The 23988-nt window shown below is 35.5% G+C and overlaps 3 protein-coding genes across 6 annotated transcripts in view; all 3 read left to right on the plus strand.

The window, feature by feature from the left end:
• Positions 1-158: 158 nt before the first annotated feature.
• Positions 159-15663, plus strand: GlyT (Glycine transporter). The gene is made up of 13 exons (XM_089732355.1): positions 159-537; positions 3720-3879; positions 3958-4245; positions 4326-4479; positions 4556-4688; positions 6142-6276; positions 6366-6469; positions 6843-7080; positions 7455-7583; positions 7876-8085; positions 8630-8803; positions 9540-9722; positions 10892-15663. Exons 1-12 carry the CDS (start codon positions 469-471, stop codon positions 9687-9689), a joined length of 1944 nt encoding a protein of 647 aa, XP_089588481.1. The 5' UTR covers positions 159-468; the 3' UTR covers positions 9690-9722; positions 10892-15663.
• Positions 9770-11845, plus strand: LOC114248534 (uncharacterized). Its single transcript, XM_089732549.1, has 2 exons — positions 9770-9814; positions 10892-11845. Exons 1-2 carry the CDS (start codon positions 9770-9772, stop codon positions 11843-11845), a joined length of 999 nt encoding a protein of 332 aa, XP_089588675.1.
• A 417-nt stretch (positions 15664-16080) lies between the features above and the next one.
• The window catches only part of LOC114248500 (uncharacterized), a 32519-nt gene continuing 24611 nt past the window's right edge, over positions 16081-23988 (plus strand). For 2 of the 4 annotated variants that reach the window (XM_028181753.2, XM_089732350.1), the window contains exons 1-3: positions 16104-16250; positions 16381-16422; positions 22726-22952. In XM_028181753.2, coding sequence (XP_028037554.2) covers positions 22734-22952 — 219 coding nt within the window. In that variant the 5' untranslated portion in view covers positions 16104-16250; positions 16381-16422; positions 22726-22733. Of the gene's footprint in view, positions 16423-22725; positions 22953-23988 lie in introns of all 4 variants that reach the window. The other 2 variants (XM_028181751.2, XM_028181754.2) reach the window with 1 other exon arrangement.

Below are 23988 nucleotides of genomic sequence, written 5' to 3' on the forward strand. Positions count from 1 at the left end.
TTCCATCGTGTTGCAGACATGTGAGATTACAGGATCATTGCGTAGAATAAAAAATCTCTATTTTGATGTCCGTAAAGCGAGGAAAATCTGTCGGGATAAAGAAGGGTGAGGGGTGAGGAGAGGCGGAGGCTTGATATTGACCTAGATGTTCATTCAGAGTTCGGTCGATGCGAAACTTGACATCTGCGCATTCCTGCGTTTTGTATTTTCGATTTAAATGTCCACTAAGCTCGTGGGCTGTCTCATTTGTTTTCGCTTTAAAATCTTTGTACGAGTCCTGTGGATTCCGTCGTGATTCCGGAATCCATTTTTCTGTATCATTTATGGACACTGTTGAACACTCTCCGTGAGTGGGATGTGTAGTGCGATGTACGGCAGTCCCCGTGCGATCGACATCGTCGTGGCCGCCGTTATAATGGTTCAACGTCACTTTGATCTCAAATAGTTTTGGCTCTTGATTTACTTAAAATGGAAAGCTCAGCCTATATTCCCGCAGTCACTAAAAGTATTCCGGCCATGGACGTCAAATTTTCTGAAGTGAGTACCAGTGACCTATAAATCATCTAAGACTCACGTTATCTGTGTTCGTTTGTATTAATAATTTAATCATGATTTCATTTTACATGAATGGCATTATGTAGGTATAGTTTAAGGTCATTCCTTTTAAGTGTAGTACCGCGCACACTAGCTGTAAAGTGTATTTTATTATAGTGGCGCTGTATTAGATTTGCTTTCATAAGATGACAGTCAGCTGCAATGACCTATTTAGCTTAATATAAAGAGAAGTATTACATTTATGGGTTATGTTACAGCGTGTTCCCTGATTCGGATGTTTTTTGAAAAGGTGTTAGTAAAAATATCCTTCCATTAAAAAACAATAGCTGCATTAAACTTAAAGGTATAACAAAAGTATTGATTGTTCTGGTACACATTGATTACTAACCTACACCAACACAGGGAGCGTTACACTGCACAGATCGAGAACTTGAAAGCTGATGAGCATCGAACATTTATCTGTTACATAAACGGCTGTAAAAGACATGTGTTTTTTAAATCAAGATTTGATTCATATGCACATTCACGTAGGTATATGCAGCGCAATGTATGTATAGCTAAGTCGATTTCGTAATCGTCCAGTTGATAATGAGAACTCGAATTCGTTGATACCACGATATCAGTGTCAGCACCACCTCAAAGAGACGGTCTCAAAATCTCGAGAGCTAAAAAAAGTGCTATCAGTAGGAATTCGTCATTTCGGATCTTCCCGATCCACCAACGGTGCTTTTAGGTACCTCAAGCTCCGATCACCGTTCTCACTTGCGACGAAGGGTACGTTTTGGTTTAGGTGGGTTTTGCGCCGTTTTTCTTCTCAGTGAGTCGCGTTTCCGATCCGGTGGTAAATTCTGCGAAGCACTGCCCTTGCTAGGGCTAGTGTTAGCAACGTCCTCAGGTTAGAGCCCCGTGAGCTCACCTACTCATTCGTAGCATAGCCTAAAAGGTTACCAACTTACATTGAAAAAAAAAAGTAAGAATGTGCGGTTCCATCATTCGATCTTTTTGGGTAATAACCTTCTTACTTAAACACTACATTACTTTGTCCAGGAATGTATTACAAATTACAAAGGTACATTTTCAGATTTGAATTTATTTGAAATGGAATCTACATAAATGTGAAATTTATAGTTTATCTACCTGTATCTGCTTTTATTACGGACGTGTTAGGTAGAGTCAATCGATTGCGATGAAGCTTTGAAGTTTGTACTTTACGAAACGCCCTGGTGTTGGTTTATTGAAGTAGGTACACACGTATGTAAGTGCCAAGCGAATAGTCTATTTTCCATAATTTTTTATGGTACACCGCCAGTCCAGCGTCCCGAGGGGGAGGGTGATGGGAGAGATGTGCTCCGCACTAAACACTTCACTTTCCCACCTTTGCCTTTTCATGAGTTCTGTCTCATGCGAGGTTTGGATGCTGGTTGTTGAGCGACAGGAGGTTTTAGTCTGTTCAACTCCGACATGCCCCGCCCTCCATCCCCAGTGGAGGGCGGAAGTCCGGTGATTTCCCCCTGACAAAAAAAAAGAGCTTATTGTAAGCCCGCACCGGTAGATACCACTGTTCTGCCTATCGCTGTTATGAAGCAGTCATGTTTTGGGGTGTGAAGGGAATGACAGTCGATGTGCAATATGATGTTTCAATCATTTCTTAAGGTTGGTGATGGCATTTACATTGTGCTGCCTGTTGGTGCCTTTAACGACTTAACATCAGATGGGCCCTGAGCTCATTCATCCAACAATTCAATAAAAAAGGGGGTTTCTTGAATGGATGAATTTCTAAAAATTTAGAACGTTTTAGGCAAAGCGGTTCGCCAGGTCTCAATATTACTGTTAGTAAAGTTACACGCCTTTCATTACTTTGGCTGATTTATTCATCAAAGTCCAAAACAATCCCCTGAACTAAATAAAATTCTTTTTTTCTTTTATTTTTATTATTTTCTATATACTTAATGACAATAATAGCAATAAAACAGGTTTTAAAATAGTTTTCTAAATGTGGCTCTTTACTGTTTCCCAACGAGTTTTATATAAAATAATAACTAAAAAATCAATATTAAGAATCATATACTAGACCATGTTTTAAAATTTACTAAATAATTTCACAAATTGTGATTTATTTAGATGCACATTGCTAGGGCGTTTTGTGATCTCCCACGTTAGGTATCACCCTGGTGCGTAGCCTCGGTGCAATTGTGTGATGCGATTTGAAAAATGGAACAAATTAAACTTCCAGGTATGAAGGTCGTCGCGTCTCATGCTTTTCTTTACTCAAAGAGATAATATTATATCGTACTTCATTTGAAGTTGGTTGATTGGTGAATTGGAGAGGGGTTGGCAAAGTTTAGTTTATTTTAACGTAGGCTCGTTTTTATGTATGTCTAAACATGCTAATCAAAAGAACTTCAAACTTTATTTCAAAACCGTTTTCGTTCGAAAATCCGTTAATTGAGTAATCTCTACACGGATACCTACAACTCTTTATTTACAAAATTGATTCAATCAATTTAAGCAACCAATCCATGGCAGTAAAATTTAATAAATAATGTATAAAACAAATAAAGTGCTTAATAAAGAGATCGAGTACTTGAATAACCTGAATATTTATATATGAATATATGAATTATATGAATAAGGATTTCCTTTCTCGTAATCATAAGATACAATATCGAAACGAGTTGGAATATTCTTCAAATAACGTAGCGTGCCGTGTATATTATTATCTATGGCTTAATATTAACTACAGGTGATGGCTGTAGTTAAAATAATTTGAGCTGCTGGTTAGTCTCACATCGTAACATTTTATTTTGAAAAAAGTTCCAAGAATTGAATTACTATGTTGTATTTGCTACTTTTACATAATAATCATAACAAAAATGAATTTAATGATAGACTATAAATCTAGATTGTAAATACGATTATTTAACAGCTATAATATGGGTTTTAATAAAGCACTTCGAATTTTTAAATTCAGTCGGCGAACACCTTTAGTGTCGTGAGAGATTGTTAACTCTGAGCGCTAGCTGAATTTTACTTGTCTTACATTGCGTGCAGTGCAAAAAACCTAATTCAAATATAATTTTTCAATCACGATTTTATGTACCTGCATAATATTTAAGTTTTTTTTGTAACAAACAGAACGAATTATTAGTTCCTATTTATTTCAGGGTGATGAAGAAAAGTCAAAAGCTCCTCTAAGTGAGGAAATTGAGCCGGAACGTGGTAACTGGACGGGACGGTTTGATTTCCTTTTGTCTTTATTGGGATACAGTGTCGGTTTAGGAAACGTGTGGCGGTTTCCTTATCTTTGCTACAATAATGGCGGAGGTAACAATAATAAGTAAAAAAAACTAGTATTAGATCTACGATCACATCTATGTATATAATGAAATGTGTATTTTACAGGTGCTTTTCTGATTCCATTTACGGTGATGCTCGTGATAGCTGGTCTGCCACTGATGTTTATGGAACTGTCTTTCGGTCAATATGCTGCTTTGGGTCCTGTTGCCGTTTACAACAAATTCTGTCCTCTCTTTCGAGGGCTTGGATACGGCATGGTCATTGTTTCTAGTATTGTCATGCTATATTACAATCTGATTATAGCTTGGACAATATTTTACATGACTGTCTCATTTTCGAGTATATTCTATCAATTACCTTGGCAAAATTGCAAGGCTGAATGGAGTACAAAACGTACGTTCACATAAATTACAAAAATGTGTTCTACAAAATGACAAAAACTTTAAGTTTCTCTTTGAATTTTTCTTCCCTAGATTGCTACTCTTATGAAGAAGCAGACGAATGCGAAGCTCAAAACGGAACGTACTATTTGAGACAATGTTTCAACCAGAGCTATTCAGTTTCACACAATATAACGGCCTTAGCCAAAACCGCGCTTAGAAGACCTCCAGCTGAAGAATACTTTACGTAAGATAGTCGCATTTGTCATCCTTCCAAAAAAGAAATTTATTTAACGTTTTAATAAAACTTTAAATGTTTTTAGGAACCAAGTGCTAGGTTTATCGAGTGGAATAGAGGAGACGGGCGAAATTCGTTTGGGAATGGCTATGTGTTTGTTAGCTGCTTGGGTGATTGTCTTTTTATGCCTGTGCAAAGGAGTGCAGTCTTCTGGCAAGGTTTGTTAAGTACCACCTTTTTAATTTTTATTTATTAGGTACGCAAATTAAGTTTTGTCGTTATTTCAAATAAACTTAATAATAATAATACAAAACTTCAATACTGGCTAACAATTGTTTTTAACGATCAGAAACGAACTTAAGCTATGACCTCATTTTCATTTCCGAAGTTTCACTTTTGCTGGAGTTTCAAGTTAATTGTTCGTTATTTAAACGATGAAGGAAGTTTATTTGTAGGGAAAAATGCAATTAGAGCAGCAATAAAGTGAGCACAAAATTAAAATATACGAATATATAATGTCTTGAATACAATTTAAACTCAATTGGTGTTATTTTTATTTAGGTTTTATGATTACACTACTTAGTCTGGCCATAAATAGTGTTACAATTAAAAATAAACAAAATATTACATTTGAATTTGGAATCTCTCATTTTTATATGATTGCTCATTGAGTTTTCTCATTTTGGCGCCAATACATTGTACAATATTTTGCGATATTAAAATAGAGTGGGGTGATAAAGAGAACCGAATCGCTGTGATTGCATTACACAAAGTAGGTATGGAACCAAATGCAATTTTTAGCAAGACTCGGCGCCAGGTCATAAAGCTCTACGCAGTCTTGGTTGGAAACGAACGTTTCGGACTTCATCAGAGCTGAAGACTGGCCGTCGTCTAGTCCCGATCTTAATCCGCTGGCTTATGTTTTATGGTCAGTTTTAGAGAGTACGGCTTGCTCTAAACGCCATGCTAATTTGGAGTTCCTAAAACAATCCGTACGATTGGCAGTGAAAAATTTTCCCATCGAAAGAGTGCGTGCTTCTATTGATAACTGGCCTAACGTTTAAAGGACTGTATTGCAGCCAATGGAGACCACTTCGAATAAGCTTTTTACACTTTAAATTGTTTTATATTTATGTATTAACCTAACACACTGTAAAAGTAATAAATGTTATTTGTAGTAGGATTTTTTTATTTTTTATTGTAACAGTATTTATGGCCAGACTAAGTATATACACGTATGGTTTTTAATAATTATTATGAGCGCTTAAAGGTACATACTAGACGAGTTTTTTTCATTTTAAGCGTTAATATTATTGACATTAATAAATCTGTAACTTGGTAAATATTAATAGACTCCGGTTTCAACCGTTTTAAGGATTGAGTATTGACCAAATGAATTCCTCATAATACGGGTTCCGAAAATACGAAAATAAATATCTGTAAAAGTCAACAAATACGACCATTGTGAACACCTTGAACAGACTGCTAGATGGATGAAGAAGGAACGTAAACCTGAATAAATGATATTTATAAATAGGTCTTATTTTCTCGAGTTTTGTTTGTGGCACCGATCATTCGATTACATTCTGGCATGCTCGAGTACTTCCTTAAGCGCCCAATCTGTCTATAAACTATTAATATTGATTGAATTAAATTGTTTATTTGTCACAGGTGGTTTATTTTACTGCTCTGTTCCCCTATGTGGTTTTGGTAATCCTATTTTTCCGAGGAGTGACATTACCTGGCGCAATTACTGGTATTCTATTTTACCTTACACCGGATTTTAGTCAGCTAGCCAACGCTCAGGTAACTAATAAATCAATAAAATGTAATGAAATATATAATGTATGCGATTAAAAATAGAATAGTTTAAGCATTGTGTTTAATTTCTGTAGGTATGGGGAGATGCAGCTGTTCAAATATTTTTTGCATTAAGTCCAGCATGGGGTGGTCTGATCACACTTTCTTCGTATAACAAATTCTCTAACAATTGCTATATGTGAGTACAACTGATTTCATGTAACAGAATTTTTCATATCTATCCATTTAATTTTTCTTATAAATGTATCTTTATCTGGTACTTTGTTCGATCATCGCGCAAAAGCTAAAGTACCTACCGATTTTCATGGGTATTTTTTAAAGCTGTCAGACTTAACGATTGATAAGTTTACATTTCATGTCACTGAAGGGAACCATAAATTCAATGATATAGTTACTTTCTTTCACATCAAGATGAAACCAATTTGAGGACCTTCTCCAATTTGTGCATACAACATTCTGGGAACACCCATATATGTACTTATTATATAAAATTACTTATCTTAAATAAATCACATTTAACTGTGTCATAAACAGTAACTGTTTTTTTACAGAGATTCCCTAATAGTGGCCGTGTCGAACATAGCGACATCATTTTTTGCCGGTTTGGTAATATTCTCAGTAATCGGTTTTCTGGCACATGAGTTAAATGTGAGTGTAGATCGCGTGGTTGATCAGGGAGCAGGACTTGCCTTCATCGTCTATCCAGAGGTTGTGACAAGGCTGCCTATTTCACCGCTTTGGTCCATTTTGTTTTTTGTTATGCTTTTGACCCTTGGACTGGATTCACAGGTAAGAAAAAATATACAAATTAAGAGAAACGTTTCAAAGCCGAAGCGAATCGTCAATTCCGTTATTTAAATTATTAATTTATTACGTTTATAAACAGAGAACGATGTTAATTTCCCAAATGAAGCATAACTTTTCTGTTTTGTCAACTCACAATATAAAGTTAAACAGACACTCCCCTTGTCACACGAGTTCATTGAATCCGCACGTCAGCTGATTTTATTCAATATTTTTCGGTTTTTGCGATTTTCGTGTTAGAATAAATTAAAATGGCATTAAAATCTGCCTTGGTTTTCTTACACCCTTAATTATGAGACAAATGGCCTATAATTAAAAATATAATATAATAGTGACTAAATTACAATTTGTAATTTCAGTTTGCATTGATGGAAACCGTTACAACTGCCATATTAGACAGATTTCCCAACTTCCGCCAGAAAAAAGGCTGGGTAGTGTTTATTGTTGCTGTTTTTGGATATCTAGGTGGACTCATCTTTACTACGAACGTAAGTAGTTTAGCTTAACTTAAGTAATTTTTATGGTTTTTATTCTTTAAAGCGAATTTGTCAAAATTAATTACAATTCCAAAACATATGCTGAGATGCCAGATGATCTCGTATCAACTATTTTAGCTATCGACATTTAGGTATTCGATTCTCAGTGTCTTTAGGTACTACTAATTTCCAGTCATTCTTCCTGGTACCTAATACTTCCCCTTATATTCTTAACACTTCCATCGATTTCTATCTAACCATGAGCTTGACTTCTCGCGAGCAATAATATAAATAACAATTTCAGAGTGGTATGTACTGGCTGCAACTGATGGATAAATATGCTGCGAATTGGTCGGTCCTGATCATAGCCATTGGAGAATGCATTCTCATTGCTTGGATATATGGTGCGGAGAAATTCTGCGGGGATATTCAGCGTATGATTGGTCGTCAGTCCAAATTGTGGGTGTACTTTTGGAGCGCTATGTGGCGCATTATCACCCCCGCTGCATTGGTGGTATGTAATCTAACTTGAATTATTCAGTATTAATAATATTCTAGCATTACGGTTTGAATGATAAGTCAGCGGGTAGTTCAAGACTACCTTAAACCTAAACGCAAACTCTACCTTACCAGGCAAAAGCCTCTACTTGTTTGTATCGTTTTGAAGAATAGTACAGCATTTTTACAATATAATTGATGTTTCGAGATTTTTGAGATTTCGTATGTCAAAGTGAGTGGCAGTATTCTTGTTCGCCTGTAGCCACTACGGTGATCAGCTAACATCGTGATGTGTATCACCAAGGGTATAATAAAAACAACGCTGAATTAATTGTCCATTTCATAACAAGAATATAAAAATTCAACGCTTAGATCTTCTGCAGTGTTATTGATGCCGGAGATATGTATACGATCAGTAAGAAGTACCTACCACCAGATCCATGTATATTTTAACAAATTTTCTACTTGTTGTGGGTTGGAGAACCCCTGGGGCATTATGTTACTAATCAATTAGCCGAATTAATCAATTAGAATAAATTAACAGGTGAATTAATTTACAGTTCATCCTAGTGTTCAACTGGATTGAGTACAAGCCTGCTTCGTATGGGCACTATGTTTATCCAATGTGGGCCGATGCTGTGGGTTGGACATTGGGAGTGCTACCCGTCGTTGTCGTTGTGCTGATGGCTGTCGATCAGATTTGCAGTGGCCCTGATGATCTGACCATAATGGAGGTTTGTTAACATTTAACAAGTATAAGAATTCAACAACAGCATTTTGTGGTATTTACAATATTTAAAATTAAATATAATATTTTGTGTGTTGGTTGGTAATTACATAGTTTAAATGTTGGCGCGGCTGTCTAAAGTAAAACTATACTAAAAATGTTCCAATACGTAAGATGTTGTTTTTCGCCCGTTCACTTTTTCGCCGCATCCTCTCAGCGGGTCGTTATTCCGTTCCAATGCTAGATGCACTGGCCAAGTAGCTCTTCTAGTGGCGTTCGCAAAGATGTTAGTAAACCCGAGCTAAAAGGCCCGATACAAAAACCCTGTCATATTGTTTTATTGTTCGGTGGCGTTATGGATTAATCTAATAAAAATTAAAAACAGACTGATAGTTTGAGATTGTTTTAAGTTGCGTTGTATTAAGTTCGTTTTACTTGCAAATGCAAACTCGCAATCAGAATATGCCGTTTTGACGTTTCTTGCAAATATAACATAGAAGTAGTGTACACTATGTGTCCGTACAATATGAGTGTGATTACATATACAAAATATATAATTTACATATGTATATAACGTATGGTAATGATCGTCAAGACTCAATAGATCATCAAAGTTCAAAAATCAAAGTACCGATAATTGTAAAGCATGCTTGAATAAGCAAAACCTTGTAGGGGTAGGAATGCTAATAGCCAATAGCTTATACAAGAAAATTTCCATAAAAGCCATCCTTTGATGTTGATAGAAAGCACGAGTACTGGCACGACCGACTGAAGAATGGGGTCAAGCGGGTTCTACGGCAACGTGCTTGTCTACTCTGCGCGTTGAAACAGAGCTCTCTCCGCCAGTGTTGCTTCTGCACGGACGTCCTGTGTTAAGGGAGCGTGGTGCTTGACCCCCGCATCATCCGCTCATCGCTAAGCGGAAGGTGATACAATTTTATCATTTTATAAGTTTAAAAGTATATTAATCAATATGCGTGTCACTTTGTCTTCAGTGGGTCGCTATTCAGATCCAGAGGTAGGTTCAGCGAAGCACTGCTCTTGCTAGGCCAAGTGTTAGCAATTTCTTTCAGACAGAACTTTGTGAGCTCGCATATCAAACCGGCTAAACTTGAATAGCCCCTGGAGGCTATCAGCGATTAGTCAGGGGGAAAACATAGCTTAGTATCAGGTGACCATGTTTTATCTGTCCCCGATTATTTATTTAAAATGAATATAACCCTATAACCCTTCATTAGACCGATATTCAGATATTACTGTGAACGCAAGTATGCTTACAATCCATTTAATGCTCTTTAGAGTTTAATATTTTGCGAACAAGAAACCTAATGTTTCAGATTTCTTTGTCACTTTAATGCTTTTCTGATGCTTTGTATCAGAACCTTTCAGTGTTTTTCACTACAGTTGTTTAGATCCTAATTACGGTTCAAATTGCCTAAATTTGTTCTTTTAAAAAAGATAGGCGTAATATAATTAACTAAGTAGCATTAGTTTTGAAAGTGAGAACACTATGAGACAATTTTTTTTAAATATTGTCTTTTTTATAATGATTCAAAATGATAATATGTAGTTTGATGTAAATATTTGATGAGATTGTTTATGAACTGCCCTATTTGGTGGTTCTTAATAATGAAATAGGAAGCATATTTTACTAGAGTATCATATGTTGACTTATATGGTCGCTGGCTTGGCTTTGGCTGAGTAATCGGAAGCACGTTGTATACCTGTATCTTTTTTATTGCTTAGATGGGTGGACGAGCTCACAGCCCACCTGGTGTTAAGTGGTTACTGGAGCCTATAGACATCTTCTTGGCTTTTGTTTGGGCCAATGATCTCATGGCTCACCTAATGTTAAATTTTGACTGGAGCTGCTAGAATACATACTTCATCCACCTTGACATACGAATTCCAAGTCTCCAAGTATGTAACGGGTCTCTTATCCTTCAAATCGGAACACATGATTGTTTCGCATTCAGTAGAGCTAGGCAGGGCGCTTGTACTTCTCTGTGCAGGCACACAATACCATCAGCTTTGACGTGAACTTGTATAGAAATCCTAACAACTAATTTAATTATATTATTTGCTTATTCCTTAGAAATCGCAAGATGGAGGTGATTCTACATCTGTTACGAGTGCAGCAGAAAATGAGATAAAAAAGGCTGAAGTGTCAATAATAAAAACTAAGAGAAACTCTATCAAGAAAAAGGTACAGAATTTAAGTCATGAATCTGATGATGCAGTTAACGAACCCTTACTTAGAAATGAATCAGATAACAATAGTCAAAGTACCAAATTTATTGCCGCACCAAAAACAGAGAGTGCCAATGATACCATACGTGATAAAAATTATATTTTTGATGACGCGAAAATGAAATTAACTGGTATTCAAAATAACACAAACGACTTTCCACCACATAAGCTGGACTGTACAGAAACGGCCCCTTTTCATAATCATATGAATACAAATGTTTTCAATAGCTTTGATCCTACTAGAAATGCTTCATTACCCAAAACTCAAATACTGGTTGAAATAGAGGGATGTAAGTCAATTCCGTATAACCCAAGCTCACTCATTTTTACCACGGCTAGAATACATAATGATAATAAATCTAAAAACTTGGAACCAGTACAGGTGACAGCCGTGCCAATATTATCAACTATTGAAGTAAGCATGTCAAACAATAAGAAATCCAATGATACATTAAAAACTATGACTTCTATGTCGAATACAAACGTAAAAGAACAACAACAGAAAGCCGAACCTGATGCAGTGTGTCAAGGTATAATGACTAAGCCATCTGATACGAAAATACATCATAGTGTTAAAGGTAATACTGCAGCAAACGGTAAAAACATTCTAAAATCTGTTAAAAACTTGACAAACAATGTTTCGGTGAACCCTGAAGCAAAACTGTCACTAGAAAGTAAAATTGTCCCACAAACAGAGGATAAATCCCAACAAAATAAGATCACTTTATTAGGTGGAAGCGGCAAAAAGACGGTAAAGGTTCCAAGGAAAATGAGTCGAGTAATAATTGTGAAAATATGAAAAAGAAAAATGTTAGCGAGAGTAAAGCAGATGACATTAAAAACTCAAAAAATAATAATACTTTAAATTCTGGAGAAAATAAAACGGATATATCAACAAAGCAAAATTTACAGAGTGTTAAATGTGGAATTTCTTCTTATAGCAACAAGTCATCCAAAGACACGGTGTCTGCAATAAAACAGTTACCAAGGCAGAAAACTGCCATTGTAGAAGATATTGATGATTTACCATGTAAAACAAAATCTGTAAAAACTGAAACTACTACTATCAGTGCTTCAAAAGAAACTACGAAAGTACCTGTTGATGTTATAAATTCATCCAAAGGTTCGACGCAGCATAATGTCTCAATCATCAATGATCAAAATATTATAAAAACAAGCGCTGTTAATAGTCCAATTACAACAATCATCACTTCTACTACTTCGCCCAAGTCCTCTTCGGTAATTATAACAAAACCCGTTGCAGTTACAGCGCCTATATCGACTATTCTAACACCAATTGCCTCCACGTCAAGACCTTTAGATTCCAAACCAAGCTCCACACAGAATACTACGGTTGTGACAAAAACAACCAGCAGCGGTCTGTGTATAAAATCAGAAACAAGTGTTTCTTCTCCAGCTGCAATAAATAATAAACCCATTGTTACTAATACGGTAAAAACGGATTCTGGTCTTAACAATTCGACAGCCTTAAAGAATGTTGTGAAATCACCACTAGCTAAAACTGCTTCGGGGAAAACACCAACAACCAACGTGAACAAAGTACCATCAGCAATAAAATCAACAGTTTCAGTGAGTACGCCAAAATCACAAGCGCCAACATCGACTGTAAGTATGGCATTGACTTCAGCCAATAATATTTCCAAATCAGAAACAAGTAAAAACAATGGGTCAAAACCTAACGAATTTAAAAAAGATGATAGAAGTTTTAATGTCTAACATTTGCAGATTATTGTTTCAAACAATAACATTTTAAATCCAAAGCTCAAATCAAAGTGCTAATTTCATTATTTGAGTCTTTTATTACTTAAAGTTTATACTATTTATTAAAATCTGTTTAAAGTACAAAATAATTTATCTAAAACATAAGTTGCACACAGTTTTTTGGACATTTCTCAGTTTGCCAATAAATAAGATGAAGCTCATTTAAGTTATAGTGTAAATAATTAGTCATAGGTAAGGTTTGGATTTTAAAAAAATATTTAAATTCCGACACGTGTCAAGACGACAAACCAAAAGAATATTAATGCCATGTGTCGATTAAACACAAAGAAATGCACGAATATTAATTGCATCTTGCAATGGTTGTTTAGTGAATTTATCATATTTGCTCACGTTATAAACGGAATTGACATAAAATTTAGTACCTACTCTGTCTTTTACAACAATAATTATATTATTAGGATTATTTGTTATGTCCATCCTATACATATGATTTGTGTATCGTTGCATAGCATATAAATTCTTCTGAAACAAGGTACATGTATGTTTTCTTTTTATTAAGTAGATTAGTGGTGCTAATTGTAAAACAATACTTTTCATAGACAATATTATATTTTCGAAACAATTTTCAGATGATTTAATAAATCATCTCTTATATTGTCAATTTGTGCAATTATTTATTTGAATGAATTTAAATTTAAAAACAACACACTTGTTAACAAGTCCTTTTTTATGACGTAATATCTTTATTACGATAGGGTCTGTATAAAGCATAGAATACAATTTGAAGGTGAATAGTTTGCATTCAACTTACAAGCAAAAACAAGAATCTCTTAAACTTATCATATTCATTTCTATACTTTATGTACATACATACGTCTGCATAGTTATCAGATATACACTGTAAGAATTAGGAGCTCTCGTTTATCTGATCTTTTAAACCAGTGATAGTTAATTAGGTATTTACCAAAAATAATATTCGACTTTTTCCATTATAAACAATTGCTGAGATATTCATTTATATTATAAAGTCGAAAGGAACGCATTATAACATGATTTCAGAGGTTTCATTTAGTAGGGATGAGCTTTGTGGCTTTTATAGCGGCTTGGCATCAAATATACCGTCAGTTCGTCTGTCTATCTAAATCAATAAAATAACTACCATTCCCCATGGAACATACTATGTAAAAGACAGAGGGAACTAAAGTCTCTCAATATACCCAGGGGTTTTGAACAATTTATGAGACTGCGATTATGGAGGAACCGAATGGACTTCTCTTCTGTATCGAGTCAAATGGAGCTGCACATTGAGAGTCTCGGCTCACAGACGTTAGCAGACTTAGCTCGTGTAAACCATTCGTGAAGTACTACTTTGCTCTGTTCAGGCCTCTTAAACGTGAGACTGTATCTTGCAAACGCACCACTCCAAATTTCAAACGTCATGACAAATGTCCGTCTTCCATGCGTTCACGTATGGTTCCGATTGACTTAGAACTTAGTGCAGTTGTAATGACCATTTCATCATCAATAACTTGCGATGGCTGAATGGTGCATAATTACATAGCCTCTACCAATCGGTGTTTTTCTTACATTTAGGCATACCGGAGAGTGAACTGGTTTTACTATAACAAAACATTTAATTTCACAAAAAATTGTTATAATTTTTTATTTTTAAATAAATAGGTCATACGTATATAGATAGCATCAGTGCCCATTTTTTTGTAATCTGCGCTCTTTCAAATTTATTAACTGAAATTCATGAAATGAGGTTTTTATCACACTATTGAAACTGTACAAATACTTCTTGCAATTTATTAGTTGCATTAAAAGTATTTGAATCGAAAATTTGAAGCCAAAACTTCAGATAGGCAGTAGAAGCATTCAAATAATTAGGAGGTCAGTGCACTTTCAGGAAGTATTTCTAGTTAATCGTATTCGGAAATGCGTACTTTTAATAAAATATTGAACCTACATTATTACCTTTGTAGATAATGAATTAGGAACTTAGATTCGTCTTTAGGTACTTAACTCAAATTGTAGATTTATAGATAATAAGGGAAGTTATTGTCCTCTGTTGAGTTGTTATAATTTTTAGATAACTTTATTTTGATAAATAAACCGGTTTATCCCGTCATTAGTAAAATTAAGTCGCATTATGCAGATTCATGGGTAATGTATTGATTAATATAATTATTGAGACATTTTTCATATTTTTTCGATAAATAGATCCTGTTTAGTTACTGGTTAAGCGTGACTACCCCTGTACCCTTCCGGGGAATTATCTTATAGGGAATAGTCACAGTTTGACAAAATGAATGTAATTGCGATACGCGTGTGACGCGTGTAGAACTGTAGGTGCATAGATATGTTACATCGTTTACCTGTATTATAATTGATATAATAAGGGAATGCAAAAGCGTGCGTCACGGGCAGCAACGGTAAGCAATCATCGAGCAATAACCGTATCGCCATAGCATTTGGCATGTTGCGGAAAATATCTTTAAATTTCAGATACGTACGTGTTTCTACAAGACAATTAACAATGCCTAATAATTATTAGCATATTGTTGTTAAACTTGATGTATTTTAGAGAATTATTGATGAAATCGATGTTACATAGATGTTTATTGTAAATAATTAGATTAAAATGATGCCAGAGTCGTGTGGAATGATTTAGAGGTGTTATAGAAGGCTGTATTTTTGGTGATATTTTAGAAAGGAAGGATGCATATCTTTGGTAATATTATTTAAATATAACACTGGAAATTTGTGTCAAGAGAAAGGATATAGAAACGGTAACGATGTGATAACTGTAATGTGCGAAGGATTAGTATTAGTGTTGTTGTGCTATTAATAAAATATGTTCAACCGTGTTTACTGTGCTGGTTTTATTTCATCAAACATTTAATAATACAATATTTTTTGCATTAAGCAAAGTATATATGTGCATATATATGTATTATCAGTTTTTTTTATTGTACTACCACTACTATTATTGGTTACAAGAATTATTAATTTTTTTTAAATTATGTACTAATTTCAGAATCTTTCATTTCCCTTCTCTTCAAGATAAACATAGGTAAAACCTATAAAAGCAATATCTCAACTATTAACTATTAATAACCTTGACTCATGACCAAAATGGGGAATCAATAACCTTGGATTATGATAAAACGGCGTCCCACTTACGTATTGTTTCTTGAACGAGCAACATAAATTACAAGTACCAAATCAAATACCTGGCCACGTAAAGGCTTTTATAGTAGTGACGTAGGACTTTCTTAAATTGCTTTATGTATAGTGGCAATCGTGTCGGCCGTTTATCGTGAACGCACGGTTGAGCCACGCCGGTCGTCCACTCGAATGCGTTGCTTCAGTACAGTCGGCTACGCTTCTCGACAACGGGCAGCCAGCGTCGTGGCTGCCTAAATAGTGTTTCCTCTATGCTGCTTCCCAATAAACGTGTATTAATTCAATTATAAATAAATTTAATAGATATTCCTCATTTGATTAATTATGGAACAAGTGATTAATATTTTCTATTAACGGTCATTGTTGGTCTAACGTGATAATGTTTCGTTTTATTTTTACCAGAGGTGATTTAGTGTGAAGTTAACTTTCCAGTTGGATTGACAGGTTGGTTTTATTAAACATTTTGGATTTATTAGACCAGTGACAAGAGTTTTTCATGAAACTTTTTGCTACTTAACAAAATATTTGTTGTTTCATTTTAATGGTGAAATATCTAAATGGTGTTAGTTAAATTAAACGTATAATTTTGCGACTCTTTAGTACAGAACACATCCCCCATTTATTATTAATTTTGTGTTGGATAATCAATGTAGGTATAGTCACTAAAAATATTTTTTATTACAATAAAATATTTAATAGCTTAATAACATTTCAATATATTCTATTAGTACTGATTAATATTAGTAAATAACTACCTTGCTTTTACCACTTAAAAGTAATCAATTGTGGGATATTTCTTTTCGGATATTTTACATAATATGAAAAACGCACCACGAGATAATCCGAACTGATCAGATAAATATTTACTTTGAGAGATATCAATGTAAGACAATTCTATCTGCCCAGTGCTATACTGCCATACATTGAGATACATTAATATATTGAGATACTGTCAATCAAATCAGGCGCGTTTTTTCCAATATTGAAAACGGTTGTTGCCTTCTGGTCTCTCTTTTTGTGAACTTTGGAATAGGTTTGCAAACTAGTAATATTCCGTAACAAGCAATGACTTTAGAATGCCAAATTTATCAATTGTATCTTGGAGCAGGTAAGATTGCGTGTGATAAAAACCGGTACGGGACCCCGCATTCCGTCTTCTCTTTCCCATGAGGGCTTCCTTTGTTTCATAACACCAGTAACATTCTTAAAATAAAGTAAGTTTTTCTACAGTTCATTATAAAATAATTGTAATTTTATTGTATTAAAAGCTATGTCGTTAATTTTACTTTAAATTATATTTGTTTATCCAAGTGTTTTAAATATGGTAAAACAGTCGTACACGACGAATAATGTCGTCAATAAACAAAGAAAGGCTGAATTTCGTTCAATATTGTTATTCTAGTTTTACAATACAGGATTTTATAAAAAAATATATATACGTAAGTCCATAGGTATAATTCATAGATTAGATAGAATTCGCATGCACATGTATTATTCATGTTTGACGAGATGTACTATGTGTGATGTGGATTATATCACCGTTATATTTTTCGTAGGCAATAGAACTCTCGGTCCGCTGATCGTAAACAGTCTATGGTGGCGCCAGAATCAAATTACCAATGACTTAATATTTATAGAATAACAGTTATGGATAATACACATCCGAAGGATCAAAGTGTCGAAGCAATTGTTTGCCCAGCCCGTAAAGATTAAGATATCGTAAATGTGTATAGATTGAGATATTAATAATATAAAATGAGTGGGTGCTCAATTTTATCATCACTTTGAAGTACTGGTTACATAAAATGGATACTCATGACTTCTGTGACAGACGGTATAAATATTCATTTAGAAAACAACATCAGTTCATGTTAACACGAGAGCGTGTGAACAGAAACTACGCGGGCTCGTTCGTCAGCTCACTTTCCATCCATTCATGGAACCGATCACTTTTTTCCACAGATTTCTTCCGACCTTCTGTATTGAACTTTCTTCTTTATTTATAAGCTATGTTTAATGAATAAATCATTAAATTTAAGTTAATCAGACTTCGAATTAGGTATGCATTAAGAATATTTTGATAGCTCAACTTGCTCTCGTATTTATCTGTATAACTCATGAATGTTCATAATAATATGCATCACTTATAATTTATTTGAAGTGGCCTACATTGTAAATTATTTTATATACATATATACTCACAATATTAAACTAGCACAACAAACAAAACAATCACGGCTCCAAATTGCGTGTAGTCTACAGGTGCACAAAGATGCGATTGCGTAAAAGCTCATCAAGTGGTGTCGTTGTTTGAAAATTCTAACTTGCCGAGATTTTTTCAATTTATCAAACGTTTGGTCCGTGTAGAATAGATTATGTTCGCCATATTTAACTCTTCATTAAAGTATGAGGTTTTATCTGAAATTGTTTGAGCTATCGGTTGAGAGCTGTAATTCCGATTTTCGTTTCCATAACATGACTGTTGACAGTGTATAAGTAGATAAAACTTAGTGAGAATTCATTTTGAAAGATTGCAATAATTCGAATCACTTTCTCGTTTATGAGCTGTGTAGGACGGAATAATCAGCCCGGCATGCGGCTCAGAGGTCGCTCGCGGTTAATTGGCGAAGAGTCACCACGGCCGGTTTGTCCAGCGGTCGTTGTTTTACGGCATTCCTAGTCTCGAATAAGCCTGCTTAGTTCATGTTTTATTTGAAAAGCCTCTTTGAATCTCTCTTGTTATACTTACTTAGTAAAACGAAACAACACGCATATTGTCCTTCGGGCCTTTCCATCCAATGGGCTTAAGTTATTCGATTCGTGTTCACGCGACGTGGCGTAAGGCTTCCCAGTTTTAGCCGGAAATTAAGAATCCCCTCGGAATGAAACTGTCTCCCCTAAAGTTTTAGTTTCGTATCCTAGCGATATCGATCCAACATTTTTGACAGTATTCTTTTACTGAGTCAAGTAACATTATAATATTATGTACGAGCAATCCTAAATACTGTTTCAGACTTGTCTATGCAGCGTATCTTTCAAACAAGTAATGAAATATGCATATTTTTGGGAAACAGTTGTTCATTTGAAGTTCTATTTGTTTTACTTTAGTGCTTTGATTCTTGTTATAGATAGTTTTGAATTTGTATTATTAAGTAAAAGGCCGTTGCTCTTGGATGACATAAAAACGGGGAACAGGCGTCGACCGAACCGGTGGGGATTCACGGTTGAGCGCCCTCACCACCTGCGCTACAGTAACTCTAAGCTTAGAGTCATATCGCACATTCTCAATTCTCAAAAAATAACTATTCATTTTAGTATATTCACCGAAATTTCGTGCCCCCTCCACCTTTTGTAGCCTTCACATTGCCGATAATAGTGGCAAACGTCTGTCATTTGTGTAACTATGATGTCGGTTTCTCAGTTACGATCCAACTAACCCAGTCGAGAACTTATAGGCAATGAAGCGACAGTGTACACAATATAATTTAGGTTAATCTCATCCATACCACGTAATACCAATCAATATGGCGAACATTTGCGGCGGAATAATGGCCGAGAGGCTGCGCTGGCTAAGGTCATTGCACTATTCGCCTCAGGAGGCTGCACTCGCCCCTCGCCCCACTCCGTCATTCCCACATTTTACATCCTTTGTCTTTTGGTAAATAAAGCTAATTCTAAACTGCCGCATCTCTTACATGCAGTAACTTTTTGTATCATTTCGATACACAAACGTCGAATTTAGTCACGCACAATTATTTTGTAAGGACAATTACAATAGTTAGCCACACTCATAATTTTGCTTTTCCCTTTGACTCGTTTGTAGTCTTCAATATTAGGATTGTCATTTTCATTTAGTAGGAAAGTAGTCTTCCATTTCTTTTACGCTTTTATCAACAGCAATTCGGTGTATGTTAATGATTTCCCCTATGATATGTACTCCAAAAGGCCTCAATAGAATATAATAGCATTTAAATGACCTTTAAAAACATTGTGATGCTAATGCCAAGGCTTTTGATCTTGTTTAGTTATGTTATTTGTGCATATTTTTGTTTTGTTCTCGTTTTTGTTCTATAACATATTATGTTTAAATGATAAAAACTTGTTTTCTTTAGATCATGAATATATAGGAATATTTTTTACTATAAATCGCTATAGAGAGGAAGACGAGCCTACAGGCCACTCATGTAGTCTTCGATCTACAGAAAATACCACGTGCCGTCCATCTTAGGATGTGAAGTCGAAGTCTCAGTTGTATTGTACAACAACTACTCTTTAAACTAAAACCTATTGGGGAATCGCGACAGTAACGGTCGTGATGGTAGTACCTACCGTGCGAACTCACAATGCGATCTAGCTCCAGCAATTATGTTTTATCGATATTTGACCATCTACCTATAAAGCTCTAATAAACCAATATGAAGAAGTTATGGCAGATTTACACAATTTAATCTGTATAGGGTGTAAAGTATTTTTCACCGTTCTGAAAAAGAAAAAAATATACTACTGCTACCCTAAAAAAATAACATTTATACAATATCAGTTATTGTTTAAATTTTGTTTTTTCTGTGACGGACTTGCTTGTCGCCCGGAGGACTTTCCAGCTTTATTAGTTACACTTCCTACACGTACTGCACTGAGAGTGGATCGATCGGCCGATATGTCTTGGGTATCGTAGCGAATTAATGTTCCGAGGTTGACTTCAAATATTTGCCTATGGGTTCGAGATCCTCCAAAAGCTACCTCAAAGGATTGTAAGATTTGAAAGGATTTGGGAGGAGGGGGGCTGTCGGCTGCATGAGCGTACCCCACACTGGCCTACGACATTATGAGGTGAATACAAGGTTGTAAAGTGTCATCTTATTACAAAGGATCAGCTTACTACACTTGTAGATCAGGCGATAGAACCTGTTGATTGTAAACGAGGCGCGATAATAATTTAACTCTTTGAAAGGTTGGAAGGTATTGGTAGCGTACCAGGTACTTTACCAGTCAAGCGTATTGGTTCAAGGGCACAGAGGTTGATCGAAGCGGGCGGGAAAGTTCCAGCATGAGAATTAGAGCTTTACAGGATTCTGGGCTACCTGCTGTTAATCATTTACCTTATTATATAAACACTGCAATGTTAGTTTTACATAAAACAATATGTCAAAACCTGAGGGACGTATACCTATATACATATACATAAAATATATACATCAAAACCGTGTGCCCATGAGAGTTTGTCCCTTAAACAAGCTCTAAAATGTTCAATCAAAGTGTTACATATGTAGATTTCGATAGCGGTAGGCAACGGCTTAGCTGTGTCCCAGGTACTGCTGACGTGCGTGAGGGACGGTAACCACCTGCCATCAGGTGGGCCGTATGCTCGTCTGCCTACATGGGCAATTAAAAAAGGAGCCCATAGCTGTCCATACTTGCTAATATTATATACGCGAAAGTGTGTTTGTTTATCAGTATTTATGTCCTTATTTCATGTCGAAACGCAGCAAAGGATTGACATGTTTTTTTTAATGTCGTAGTTTTAGATCGAGAGAGTCACGTAGGTTGAGGCTAACAATGTTAAAAAATTGGTATCAGGATATAAGATAATGTTTCTCGTGGGAATTAAATGTTCTTCGAGATAAAGTACATGTTAGAAAAATTACGTGATTCTTCAGAAAAACCTAATTAATACTTTTCCTTGACTACTTAGGCGAAGCTGTGGATAACAGTTTTATATAAAAAAGGATAATGATAAATACTTCAAATAATCGTACTGCCTATTTCAAGTGCAAGACACTTTGCAGCTTAAATAGGCAGTACGCATTGTGGTGCATTATGATTTGAGTGGTAGGACACCTTCTATTACTTACGAGTACAATACGCAATAATTGAGACTTCATAGTCGTGTCTAAATGAGATGATGGAATTGACGTTGCAATATTTACGCTCCGATAACCGCATATCACAAAGTGGCTGATAGGTTCGCCTGTATTTTTTTCGCAATAAAGGTGGTACTGGTAGAAGGACATCTTAAGAGCCCGCAGGGGTACTAAAACCCTCCTTTCTATTAGTGCCGCGAAGCAGTAACGCGTTTCGGTTGGGAGGGTGGGGTTGCCGTTGTATAATACTAATAGGTTTTGCCCGCGATTTCGTCCGCGTGGAATATGTTACTTTAGCATAACGCTAAATCTTACCCGCGACTTCATTTACGTAAAAAGTGAAAATATTTTTGAATAATAGAATGTTAAGGAGCTATTTAAGGTACCGAAATCACGCTTTTTAACCGGCTTCAAATGACAACATGACCACGTGGAAAGACCAGCGGCACCAGTTATTCCTTCTAATAATAACACGAGGCCCGGTTTACAAGTAGTCTTGCAAGTATGGTTCGATTCTTGGCTACTATTTTTTTTCGAATAAGATGCACCATATAATTATACATCTTTCAAGATGAAGAAACAATAAAATGTAATAAAACAGAATCAAAAAATTTTATAACATTTATTTTATAATTTTATCTAATAACTGAGGGAAGGGTATGTTAAGTTACGAGAACAATTCGGTTGGTTCTATTTCAACAACGAACAAACAAAAATATTTGGAGGGAATCATTGTTATTCAGGTGCAATTGAGACGTCGATCGCACGACTCAATTTTAAAGTTGAAGGCAGCAGTCACTCATCTATGGATTTCACACTTTTGACACCAAACAAAGATTAGAGTTCATTTTTAACAAATTTTAATTATATTCTTGTCTCATTGTAGCAATCAAAATGTACGCTACTTCAACGGCTTCAACTACGACATCAGGGTCGGGACGGGCAGCGGGAGTGACTTCAACGGAACGCCGAGTGCGGGTCTTGAGGCTGCTACGCCCCCGCAGATCTACTCCCGCATTTGGTTTTTCGTTACGAGGTGGGAAAGAATATGGCTCCGGTTTCTTCATTTCGAAAGTGGAGTTTAATTCGGAAGCCCACCTCCAGGGCCTAAAGGTTAGTTGACATATTAATATTGTGTTTAAATTGTAAACCTACTTCAAATATAAAACAGGGAACTTCTTAATTCGAAACTTATTCTATGTAACCGCAGGCTTACTAACTTAAACAAAACTTCTTAATGATATTTTCAAACTAGCTGACCCGGCAGACTTCGTAGTGCCTCAATCGACAAATAAAAGACCTAAACTTTTGTATAAAATAAACTTAAAACAAACAAAGGGAATCCGCCAGACGGGGGACACATCAAAGGGAAAACAAAATTGTTATTTTTATTTATTTCCGAGCATTTTCATATTTATCTACCTTTTAAACCTTCTGTGGATTTCCACCAATAATTCAAGACCAAAATTAGCCAAACGGGTCCAGCCGTTCTCGAGTTTTTGCGAGACTAACGAACAGCAATTCATTTTTATATATAGAGATAATACAGTGTTTTTACACACTACATTTTCGATTCGATTGGGTAAGATACCATTATCTTATTGTGACGAGTTTGCTTTGCGCTTACATACTTATGGGTACGTAGAGAAAATTGAATCCTTTGTTGTTGACAGTTTTTGTATTGACTGTACGGCCGCTTGATTTTCTCATGGTTAAATTATTTGTGAATGCGTGCGAACAACCGAGTTCACAATTAGCTTCTGTCTGAACAAGTCAAGTTGAAACGCTGTCGCAAGAAGCGTTCTATTCTTTTAGACTGGTCACGTAATGTCGCCGTCCCCGTAAGAACAATAGTTGCGCACCACCTGCATTTCTTCTGTTTTTAATTTAGACTGTTTTGTGTATCAGTAAAACATCTATCTATATATATATAAATCAATTGCTGTTCGTTAGTCTCGCTAAAACTCGAAAACGGCTGGACTGATTTGACTAATTTTGGTCTTGAATTACTTGTGGAAGTCCAGAGAAGGTTTAAAAGGTAGTTAAATATGAAAATGTTCGGAATTAAATAAAAATAACAATTTTGTTTTTCCTTTGATGTGTCCCCCGTCGGACGGATTCCTTTTGTTTGTTTTAAGTTTATTTTATA

This window comes from Bombyx mandarina, chromosome 13, assembly GCF_030267445.1.
Source record: "Bombyx mandarina strain Sakado chromosome 13, ASM3026744v2".
NCBI lineage: Eukaryota > Metazoa > Arthropoda > Insecta > Lepidoptera > Bombycidae > Bombyx > Bombyx mandarina.